We start from the raw sequence: 12792 nt of genomic DNA on the forward strand, positions 1-12792 counted from the left end.
CTTCCTAGACATGGATGGAGGGGGGAGGACCTTGGACTTTCCACAGGGTAGGGAACCCTGACTGCTCTTTGGACTGGAGAGGGAGGGGGAGAGGAGTGGGGGGAGGGGGAGAAGGGTGGGAGGAGGGGGAGGGAAATGGGAGGCTGGGTGGAGGGGGAAACTTTTTTTTCTTTTTTCTTCCTTTTCTCAATAAAAAAAATAAAAATAAATTTAGATATATAGAGATATTCATTTTTTCTGCAGTGTGTATGTGTAGGTATGTAGTGTTTTGTGGCATGTGAGGAAAAGAGGACACCTTAGATGTCATCATCACTCAGGTGCCATCTACTGGCCTGGAACTATAGTACACTAAGTGGGATGGCCAGCAAGCCCTAAGGATCCACTGATCCATCTGTGTTGTCCAAGTCACCTCCGCCCCACTCCCACTCCCAACCCCTGCCCCACGCCGAGACTACAAGCATATGCTACCATGCCCAGCTTTTGAAAATTTTGAAGTTCAAATGATAGAACTCCAGATTTAAAAAAGCATTTTAGTGGGGGCTGGAGAGATGGCTCAGTGGTTAAGAGCAACCCAGCAACCACATGGTGGCTCACAACCATCTGTAATGAAGTCTGGTGCCCTCTTCTGGCCTGGAGACATACACGCAAACAGAATATTGTATACATAATAAATAAATAAATATTTTTTTAAAAAAGGCATTTTACTATCAATACTGTTGTAACCAGTATCATAAGAAGAATATGAGGGTGGTAGTCAGCAAAAGTTTGCTCAGAAGAGTACAGCTGAATTCTACATTTAAGGTATAGAGACATTTTCTCAAGGTTACTCCATTAATCTGTTTTCTCCCACCTTTTGTTTTGGAAACATGGTTTAACTATGCATCTAAGGCTATCTGAATCACTATGTAGCCCAAGCTGGCTTTATACTGCTGGTGATCCTTGTGCCTCAGCCTCCCAAGTGCTAAGACTGTAGGCATGAACACTTATAGCTGACTCAATGCTCTTTTTAGACACTAGTTGGCCAGAGTCTGGTCCTTAGTCATAGATGTAGCTCAGTGATAAAGTGCTTATCTAGCACAAATGAGGCTCTGGGTTTGATTCCTCAGAATCCCCATGTCCACCCTAACAAAAAGAATTCCTAGTCCTTTAAAGACAGTGATTTTATCGCTTATACCGAATTAAGCCTTTTAACTCACTAAGTTCCTTAGTAAAAGAAGGTATGTATTGGTGGCTACACCAGCTATGACTAAATGAGTGAATAATAAAGTTCACTTTTTTTCCTGTTTGCTCACAAAGATTCTGGGTTTGTTTTTTTTTTTTTTTACATTTTCTTCATACATTTTCTATATTTCTAGGTATTTAGCAGCAATTTCTTAGTAATATGCTTTTGTGCTGGGGTTGGACAGTGCCTAGCTAGAGCTTGATGACCAGAATACCATGAGGTCCTTAAACATATACGTACTTGGGTGAGGACGGCCTGCCAGCATCCACCGAGGATCATATGGGGCCTTTGTGGGAACGAACTCGATGATTCTATCTATAGGATCCTTGGAATTCAGGAGAGGAACTGAACTATGCACGCTCTAAAGAAAGACCAGGAGAGAAAGATCACACCCATCAGCAATGTCAGTCTTATACCTCAACTCAATGCAACAGCTCCAGACAGAGGCAGCAAGGCCCACTACAGAACTACAGCCATCGGTCCTGATCATCGAAGCTGAAGCATACATTATGTGTCAAGGAACATGCACAGTTCCCAATTCTCATTTAAAAGCCTGACACACAGTGGTACATTGTGACCACTGTGCCCTTGCTCTTTGAGAAGCAAGCTCCTGGAGCAAAAATGGCTACTACAGGAAGGAAACTCATAGGGATGAGGAAGTCTTAGTATTTGGGCATGTGAACATATATATGCCATGAACATATCTGTTGCTAGAAAACAGCAGGGCTTAGTGAGATCCAAAGGTATTCTAAAGGTAGAAGGTAAAAGGCAGCTTCAAGAAAAAGAAATATACAGGTTTCAGAGAAATACTTCATTAAAAATTATTCAATAGGATATATCAAACACATTAAGCTGTGGCAGAAATGGAGGGAAGGGCTCACCTTGGGCATGTACGACAGCCATTGTAGGACTGTGAAAACCCCCTCAAAGTCATCACAAACAGTAGAGTGGGTGACCCCGTTGTTGTGCATGATCTGGATACCCCCAAGCTGATTGTTGGAGGTATACACTTCCCGACCAAGGACCTAGACAAACCAGCAAGTAAAAAGATATTTGTTTCTACAGATATAACAATGGATATTCTTTCTTAATTCTCACTAAAATGGTTTTTTTTTTCTTTCCTCCACCAGACAAAAATAACCCCATTTTCTGTGCCCTGTTCAGAGGAACTTCCAGGATTTCCTTTCTTAAAACACAAAAAGATCTTTAACAATTACATACACTGTTGCAGTTTTAAAACCATCAAGCTCTCCCTTTCTAGAAGCCACCACAGGCATGTGCAGTGGACTTTAACTCTGGGCTGAAATTATGGTAGGTAGGCTGGGTAAACCCTGGGGCACTGGCTACATCTTTATATACAGGTCTGGTAGAGTTATACGTGTACACACACACACACACACACACACACACACAGAGCGTATATTGAAGAAATGCTATGGGGTTGGTACCTCATTTTTCTAAAGGATTAGCTTTTTCCTTATATCTGATTTTTAAAGTTGGCATACTATCTCCGTCCCCCATCACTAAACCAGACAAAATCCTGAAGCAGTTCATGACACACAACAAACCCCCTAAGACTCCAGTCTCTTTGTGTGCTGGGTGTGAGGCTGTGATTTATTTCCCAAGCCTGTTTCCCTCTGAGGCCTCACCCCAGTGTCTCTGGAGGACTTTACCCTTGTCAGGTTGGGGGCACTTGCAAACGGAAACTACAAAGTTTCCTTTAAAGAAGAAAAAAGAAAGAAAAAAATATTCTTGGACTTGGAAATTGTAGGGTTTCGTTTCTTCCTGAAGATTGGTTAATAATTTCTTCCAGGGAGGGAGGTTTTCTGACCCAGCAGATGGAAGTCAGGCGGCCTGATCACTGACTATTGCAAACTGCTGAGTGTGTAGTAATTGCCAGTCATCTAGGGTAGCCCTGGAGAGCGCTAAACAGTTGTGGAGTGCTCACTGTATGTTCTCTTTTCTGTTCACTCTCTTCTCTTTTAAAAAACAACATAAATTTCTTTTTACTAACTTTTATTCATTTTAGCCTCTTGGGAGAACCTAAACAAATTAAGGGCCAACAAACTCTGCCTATATATTTTCAATTGGCCCTTTCTTATTAGCGGCTTGGAAGGGTTCCTCTGCATGTTGGGTCAGCCCCCTACATCAAGACCTTCCAAAGACTGAGCAAGTTGGTGACCAAAATAATAACCTCACTGTGATCCTGCTGGCTTTAGTACCATTTAACTTCAGCTATGAAAGGCATAGCGAGTTTTCTGAAAAGAATATGGAGAGCAAAATTGCTCTCCGATTACTGCTTTCCTTGATAAGAAAGCACAGGGAACAAGCCTTTCCAGGCAGCCCTAAGCCAAGTAACATGCTGGCAGCTCCTTTGAAGGAGCCGGTGAACAGGGGAGACCATATCTGACCAGTGGGCTGCCATCCTCCTCTCAGTCTGTCTTTAATCTTAGCCCAGGCACTGCAGCTCTTTTCTCATTCTCCTGCTGTCTCTTTCCATTTGCCCTCTCTCTGACTGATACACTGATCTCTCGGTCACTTGGCTTTCTGCTCCACTGAGTCCATATTACTAATAACACCTCCGCCACGGCCAGTTTACCTCATGAAGGCAAGAGCACATCATTACAAAATAAACTCATAACTTTGACATTCTAGCAAATACATGCCGTTTGTTATTTTTATGGCTTTAGTCTTTCTAACAGGCAGAGGGCATTACATACCTGTTTCATTTATATCTTTAAGCGTGTGTACACACGTATTCTTGCACATTCACCAGGAAACAAAACAGAACAAAAAATCAGACCACTACAAATTTCTAAAGCAGTCAGTTGATAGGGGACTCTGGTGGAGGCAGAAGGCCCGTCATTCAGGGAGGCCACGCTCTGATCTGACTCTGATTTTATGGCTGTCATAAACCCGATGGCCCACAACTGGTCCTTCTGGGACAGACTGCTTCTCTGCTAGAAGTCATTCAGTGTGATCAGCAGTATTTTTAATTATTAAAATAAAATTGGAAAGGAGAAATGAAATAAAAAGGAGACACTGTGCTGACCCTGAATATCTGATATTCACAATTTATGTCAGGAGCCAGATATTCCCTGTTGCATAGGAAAGAGGTATTTTCTGTTTAGAAACATTATTTTTAGTCCAACTTCTAATACTTAATGATGTCTAATTATAAGAACACTGGGCAGTTAAGAAACTAGCAATGAGCTAATGAAGGACCAAGCTCAGACAAAGGAACCTAAGCCAAATAAGAACAGCTGCGTGAAGTGCATCATCTTAAATGTCTTTACCCTCTTTTCAATGAGTTGAAGAGGACATCCAGAACCAGGCAACTCCCAGCCACTTACTATACTAATTGTTAATTTTTAATTCTATACTAATTGCTATTTTTAACCCAGCACACAATTCTTTGAACCCTAATTCTACATTTTCAAAGTAGGAACAAGACTCAGTAACTTAGTACATCTTCTCACTCAAGCTCTGATGCTTTAGAAATGTTCAGAAAAGCAGCATTTCTACATTTCTTTTCCTCTGGGTTCCAAAGAAACCCTAGAGCTCACAACAACTGTACTAACAAATGCTTACTATCTGAGAAAATTCATTTAATTTATTAATAAAAGAGAAATAATAGGACAGACTAACCGAGCATCCAAAGAACCCTTTCTGATCAGTGTTAGCTTTGGGAAATGGGGGTGGGGTAGATATGGAAACACAGAAATGAAGCCCTTCCTTAACTACAAACAAACAGCAACAATCACAGTTACTCAACAATCAAGAGAAAAGCACACCCCTGGTTATCTTCAGCTGCCTGTAGGTTTGGAGTATGCACCAGTGAGATGAGAGCTCTCATAATAGCTACTGATTTGTAGGGGTCATTGCTGACTCAAGTGGTTTTAATGATTTCAGAATACTTACAATGAAAGCTCCAACCAAGGAAGCAAAATCTGGGCTAGGACAGATTCTATTCTGCCTAACTCTGAAACGATTATGCAGGGATAGCCACAAAAGTCCTACTGGCAACTAAAAAATAAAAAGCACCCACAAGAAATCACTGTTTTTCTCAATATGTAGGCCTACAACCCTTGAGAAAAAGCTGTGGGTCAACAGTGCTCTGTCATCGAATTTTCATCAAGCAGGTAGCTTCATTTGTCACTTATTTAAACTTTGACAGAGGCATATCTGTATTAGTCAAATTCCTTGCAATGTTTGTGGTTCTTGAATCACTCCCCTTACATTTTCTACTACATGAGACAATCTTCTAATTTATTTGTCTAACAAGCATCTACCACCATTAAACACAAGAGACATTCAAAAGGGCATTCCTGAGACCACCTTTGTCCTCTAGTTCTAAGTGGCCAAAGCAGTTCTATGGAATAAGAAAAGCACCATTCCAGGGTCCTTTGCTTAGGAGTGCCCAGGCCACAGAACCAAAAGGTTAAATCTGAGAGCAAAGAGGATCTTTATGCAGTCTTGCTATATACTTAAGCTTCATTGAATGCTCCACTTATTGTAGCTGGCAGACCTAAGAATTAAAGTATCTCATGAAAGCCAGTGATTAGTAGAGATGCAATTGTTAAAGGTTTCACCAACGGTGCTATAGAGCCTGCAGAAATGCTGAGATGCCTAAGAGCTATAAATAAATGCAGTCATACATTCAAAGGCCGCTGTTGCTGCTGCTGCTGCTTATCCAGAGACACTGCAGACAGCTCAGGTTTACCACAGCTGACAGGCAATGAAAACAGTCTAATATACCGCCTGCTCTCACCCTTAAATCCCTTTTTGGAGATCAAGATAAACACATTCTTCCTTTCCCCAGTGCTCCAGACGTTTGACTGAAGTGGCAGAGCACTGTGAGGGTCTGTGCAAATGAAATCACTATGTAATACTGAATGTGTATTAGTATTTACTTGTCAGGATATGTGTCAGTAGAGGTATTGAGATTTTCAAGTTTCACTGATGCAACTTGTCTCGATTTTTAAAATATTGCTTTTATCATATTATTTTAGGGACCTTTAGAGTTATATGCAAACATCATGTGATAATATGGAAAATAATGATGGTGCATATCAATTAATAATAAAAAAGGAAATTTGCATGTTTCTTCCCTTTTTAATAATCTTTGGAGAGTCAGGGCATTTACTATTTTAACAGGGAGCACAAAATTCCTCCCAACCTGAGAATCAGGCTACACAAGTGGAGTCCTTGATGCAATCTTCTCATAGTATTTCCATTCTCCAGAAGGTAAATTTACTGAGCAATCATCATCACTGGATGTCATGCATGATTCTAGGTATTAAATTTACTCTGGGATGCTATTGATAAAGGATTGGGAGGGCAGAAAGATATGAGCAAAAGCAGATAGGAATAGTGGAAAAGTGGTTAACAGGGACAAAAGAGAGAGAGGATGAAATAGAAGGGGCAAAGGAGAGAAAGGGGGAAGGGGAAAAATGGTAACAGTACATCTATTCAGTGCTGCTAGCATCCTCCTTGACCTGAGAGAACAACATTTTTAAAAGCTGACAAGTAATTCAATCTCCAATTAACAATTCTAAGTGGTGCTGCACATATTATTGTGTAAATGTTTCTCCAGAAATATATCCATGGATGAATAGAATTAAATTTCCTGGTAGCAAGAGACAATACCTCTGTTACCAAAACTATTTGGATGTTACAAAATACACAGCTAAAGGGTTATGCTTCTTTCTGTACCTTTGTTGTCACTGCTAGCGCTGGCAAACTGGAGAGCCAGCTGGCAGCTGGTGGGTTAGGCTTGGGGGTAGAGAGGAAGCCCAAAGACACACATTGTTGGGTAGTGGGGCTGATTTGAACCATAGTTTGAGTCAAGATAATCCCCTTGCAAGCCTCAAAACTCTTTCAATAAGAAACAAATTCTGTTGTGATTGAGTTTGCTGAAGAGCGAACTTGGGCAAAGAGACTTGTTACCAGTGGCAAGAAAATAATTTGATTTTGTTTCAAATGTACTTTAAAACAAATGTCTTGCTATGTATCCCATGCTGGCCTCAAACTGAGCATCTTGTCCTGGCTTTCTTAAGGTAGGTGTATGCCATCATTCTCTAACGGTAAAGTATTCAGCTACAAGGACACTGAGATACAGACCAGAAAAAGTACTGCGAGACCTCTGCTTATTGAGAACACAAGCACAAACTCACCAGCAGGACAATGAGGATTTGATGGTGGTGTGGGTAAGAGACAGAGACTGAATTATAATGCAAAGGGATAGAGAAGATCCATAGACAGTTGGCCTGTCAAATGTGAGAGAAAATGCATAGGCTTCCGGATAGAAAGCTGATTGCCAAAAGAAATCACTCATCCCAGGGATCCATCAACTAAGTACTCATTTAGCTAGAGACCTGAAAGTACTGACAATAAATCAATTCTAAATATGGAAATACTTAGCATTTTAAATAAGTCTGGTTTAGAGCCAGGTGAGGTGACTCATGCCTGTGATCCCAGCTCTTGGGAACTGGAGGTAGGAAAATCAGGAGTTGTGGCCAGTTTCAACTACACAAGGCCCTGTTTCAAAAGAAAACCAAGGGGGTGGGGAATTATTGAGGTTTAATTCACATGTAACAAACGTGTCCATTTATGGTGTAAAATTCTATGACATTGACTGTGGTGATATTTTGTTTGTGTTTTAACAAATAAAGCTTGCCTGAAGATCAGAATGTGGAGCTAGTCACACTAGCTAGCCATAGAGACCAGGCAGTGGTGGCGCACACCTTTAATCCCAACACTAGGGAGGTGGAGACACGAGCTCAGCATTCAGTCTGGGGTTTCGTACAGACAAAATTTAATCTGAGGATTTCTAGAGACAGGATTGCCCATTTGGTCTGAGCACTGGTAGAGGTAAGAACTAGTGGCTTCTATGATCTTTCAGCATTTATCCCTATAATTGACTTGGGATTTTATTATTAAGACCAATTAGAATTCACACAACAATTGGCAAACATAAATATTTAGTCAAAACCAGTACCACAATGACATAGGATCATGTCTATCATCATGCTCCCTAGTGCCCTCTGCCTACTCCTAACAACCACCGACTTCATTTCTGCTCTGTGTGCTTTGCCTTTTGTAAGATGGCACATAAACAGATTGCGAGTGTGCAGCATTCGGAACCTAGGTTCTTATGGGTATCATAATGAATGCATTGCATTCATTCATACAGTCCAAATGTAGGCAGCTCCTTTGCACAGCTGGGCACCACAACTCAGTCATTTATTTGTCAGTTTGGTAGGCATATAGGTTGCTGTCAGTTTGAGAAGAGATTATAAAGAAAGCTGTTACAAACGTTTGGAGACAGTTAACTTTTGGATTGGATGGTAAGTGTATAGCTAAGTTAATAAAAGAAACAAAAACCAAAAACACAATTTCAAAGTAGCAATACTATTTTGCATTTCTTTCAATAGTGTACAGAGTTCTAGCTATCCTAATCCTCATCAGTATTTGGAATTTGTCAGTTAAACATTTAAAAAAAAAATGCTTTTTGGTGGGATGTAGTTCCGTGGTAGAGCACTTACTGAGGATCTTTCAAGTTTAGGGTTTGGTTTCTATCACCATAAACAAACAACAAAAAGCTGCTATCATTTATGGAAAAAAAAACGTAATGCTGTGAAACTTGGTTTTAATTTCCCTAATGTGTGGTGACAAACATAATTTCATGTACTTATTTTCCATCCTCACAGAGAGTCTACTCAAATGTCTTTGCCCATGTATTTAACTATTGGGTTGTTTTCTTATTGAGTTCTGAGAATTCTTTGTGTATTCTGGATTATGTCTCTTATCAAATATGTTTTCCACAGATATTCCTGTAAATGAGAAGTTTATTTTAAATACCATGAAATCAGGAATCATGGTATCTCTACAGCATAAGAGCAACCTTACAGAAAACAGAAATGCAATCAATTCCAAGGACCACACAGAAACTCAACACTGACATATTTGAGCAAGTTGCGCTACTAGGAACAGAAGTCTTATGCTATGTGTAGTATAAAAGGGAAACAAGTGATTTGTTCCTTTTTGCTCTCCTTGGTGCAGGTGCTTGGTGATGTTTGTGAACTGTTTCTGGTTCCTACCTTGTCCTTTAACATTTATTGTTTGTGTGTGTGTGTGCATGTGAAAAGACAATCTGTTGGAGTCGGTGCTCTCCTTTCATCATGTGGGATTGGGATGGAAATCAGTTCCTTAGACTTGGCATCAAGTGCCCTTACCAGTTGAGCCATCCCTCTAGACTTCTTCAAAAACATCTCTACATGGGCTAGTATTAAATCAGTAACTCTAGTCATATATTATCAGGGCTGCTCTAAGTTGTATAAACTTGCTTTATTGAGAAAAGATATCTTATCAATGAGTCAGGTAGAAAATGAAGGTATCCAAAAGTTGATTACCTGTTAAGATGGCCTATCATATTTGCATCTTACGTTATTGACTAAACTGGGGTGAATTCTTCCCCTTGATAACACTGGTCTTTCACTTTTTCAGATATGCATGCTATTTTAAAGAATTTAAATCCTAGGCACCAAGACATCATTAAAATTAGGAATTGGTCAAGACTCAAGCACAAGAACAATAAGCCCAGGCATAGCAATCTGGAGTTCAATCTAAAAAGCTCTTTAAGCTTCTCTCATGATTCAACTCTCCTGCCTGTGTACATTAGCTGATAAGATTGTGTGGTGATGGCCACTCTGAAGGAGAGGGGACATAGATTTGGATCCATGCACAGGGAACATCTCCTAGAATGATGAACAGCCAGGAGTCAGATTTCTAAACAGTCTCGAGTCCCAAGTCTTTATCATATTCACACAGCAGTCTGTGCACAGCAAGGGCTTAGGTCTATCTTTCTCAGAAAAGACTGGAGTCCCTGCATTTCTAATCTACCAACATGTGCAGTTCTTGCACTTTTAATTTATGGACATTGGGGGGGCCCCTCTGACTTGGGAACATATTGGCTTGGTCTAATGCTTGGAGATTATTAAACTTGGAGCTGTGTTCCACTATCAGGTGTACAGATCTTTTATTTAGAAGATATGGTGCTCTAAATGCACAAAGAGCTCCCTGTCACCTTCACATTAAAGCCCCTAGTGCCTGGTAAATGGAATTATATAGCTGTCATCTCCTTTCCCCAAAGTTTTAAGAGTACAATGGGCTCATTTTTTCACACTCCATTCCAGCTTCAGAACTAAGAGACCTACTTTGTATTGATTTAAGGTCTCAGAAATAAATAAACCTGCTTCACTGCTGTGATTCACAACAAATTCATGATACACTATTGCATGATATATTTCAAGCTCTGGCTCCAGCTCTCTTTTTTCTCTGGTGAGTGATGGGGGAGGTGGGAGGTAGCAGGGAGCTGCAAAGCTGACAGCCTGATGGTTATTGGAGATGGCTGAGGACTGCAAATCCAAGAGGAGACACTATTGGAGGAATACAGGATTTTTAACTGAGAGGTGAGGGTGAGAAGCTAATTTACTTGATTTCCAGGCTGGGGTTGGGAAAGAAGAAAGGTTGAAGAGAGATGAGAGGACTAACAGGGTAGTAAGCTTCAAGTGAAGAATAATCTGAAATAGAGCTATGAACATGTATAGAAAGAGAAAAGTGAAGAAAACATACCAAACAATGGTGTAATGAAAGGATGATTAGAGAAATAAGAAGCTGAGGACAAGGTTCTGCCTAAGAGGACCACGTTCACAAACATAAGTGGGCACTTAGCTTGAGTTCAGGGGAAATGCTGTACTAGCAGCAGGAAATGAAGAGACCCTTTTGAACCACAGAATGTATGAAGTAGAGACTCTTCTTCATTTCATACTCAAAAGACACCCCAGAATCTTGGAAGGTAAAATGGTTATTCTGGGGATGGGGTAGAGATACATCAGAGGTCCACATATATAAGGTGATTTAGAGACTGCATACTGAAGTGAGGGCATAAATTCTGGCAGGTTAGTTTTTGTTTGTGTACTCTCAAGGCTTTCTGTGCCTTCAAACTATGACACTTTTACTAATTCTACTAAACACTGTACTCAAAGAATTTTAGCTATTATTCCTAAAGGACTATCCCCTAGCCCAAAGTATGATTTTTGACAATGCAGCTGATAACAAAACAGAAGGAAACTGGGCCCCAAAACTTCTGCATGACACTGCAGGAGATCCCGGAGTCTCTGTGACACAATTAACTTTTGAGTGTTTTCTTTCTCTCCAGGGTCTCACCACACAGCTCTGGCTGTTCTGGAATTCACTACTTACCAAGATGACCTCAAATTCAAAAAGATCCAGCTGCCTCTGCTGGGATTAAAGACATGAACCACTATGCCCTTCAAGATAAATTTTAATTATGTAATTTTACTATTATATACCATAATATGTAATTTTTTAAAAAAATTCCACTCTTATAACCCATTCTTTCTGTTCTAGTCTAACATAGTTCCATACTTCCAGACCAATACACATCTTCATAACATTAGACTATTATCAATTAAAAGGAATTGAAGAGCTTTTCTGGACTTCCATTTTAAGGTAAACAATATATTGTATGATTCCCATTTTTATTGTTGTTGCTTGTTTGTTTTCACAACAGGGTTTCTCTGTGTAGCCCTGGCTGTCCTGGAACTCACTTTGTAGACCAGGCTGCTCTCATACTCAAAGATCCGCCTGCTTCTGTCTCCCGAGTACTAGAATTAGAGGTGTGCGCCATCACTGCCAGTTTATGCTTCCCATTTTACACAAAGGATTAAAGTCCAAAGTTGCTTGTACAACGGGGACTGCCCAAAAGCCTTTTTTTTTTTTTTTTTTTGGTTAAAGGTTTGGTTAAAGGTGTGTTGGTTAGTTTTTGACAACTTGACAGAAACTAGATTCTCCTGGGAAGAGGAAATCTCAGTTGAAGAAGAACTGCCTCCATCAAATTGGCACGTGGGGATGTATAGGGGGGGAATTTTGTTGATTAATGATTGATGTGTGAGGGCCCAGCAAACTGTGGCAGTGCCACCATTGGACAGGTAGTTGTACATTGGACTACACTGTACAAGAGAGCAGACTGAACAACCTATAGGGAACAAGCCAGTTAGCAGTTTTCCGTCCAGTGTTCTGCCACTGCTTCTGCTTGAGTTCCTACCTGACTTTCTTCAAAGATAAACTGTGATCAGAATGTGTAAGTCAAATAAACCCTCTTCTCCCTAAGTAGCTTTGGCCATGGCGTTTCCCACAGAAACAAAAATCAAATGAGAACATTCTAGAACTCCAAAAACTTTTAGCACATTTCTGCTATTTTTGTCAATGTGAGCATTCCTACATCTGTATTCAGGGTCCCAGAGCAGAGACGCAGGCTTTTCCTTCTATCTAGAAGCTCTGTACTTGAACTTGTTTTCCCAAGTTGTTAGTATTGGGGCCATTATAGTCACATGGGGCACTCTTAGGTAGTCAGAGGTAACTTTTGTAATAGAAATCTGAATGACGGGATGGAGAGATGGCTCAGAGGTTAAAAGCATTGACTGCTCTTACAGAGGTCCTGAGTTCAATTCCTGGCAACCACATGATGGCTTACAGCCATCTAT

General features: G+C 40.4%; 1 protein-coding gene across 4 annotated transcripts in view; it reads right to left on the minus strand.

Annotated features, from left to right (window-relative positions):
* Acaca (acetyl-CoA carboxylase alpha) overlaps positions 1 to 12792 on the minus strand; it is a 273487-nt gene that overhangs the window by 40250 nt on the left and 220445 nt on the right. For all 4 annotated transcript variants that reach the window (XM_041664329.1, XM_041664328.1, XM_041664331.1 and 1 more), the window contains 2 exons: positions 2104 to 2247; positions 1463 to 1583 (listed from right to left, as the gene is read on the minus strand). In XM_041664329.1, the coding sequence (XP_041520263.1) occupies positions 1463 to 1583; positions 2104 to 2247 (265 nt within the window). The remainder of the gene's footprint in view (positions 1 to 1462; positions 1584 to 2103; positions 2248 to 12792) is intronic.

Source organism: Microtus oregoni, unplaced genomic scaffold, assembly GCF_018167655.1.
Source record: "Microtus oregoni isolate MIOR12 unplaced genomic scaffold, Mior012 000015F_ref0000493, whole genome shotgun sequence".
NCBI lineage: Eukaryota > Metazoa > Chordata > Mammalia > Rodentia > Cricetidae > Microtus > Microtus oregoni.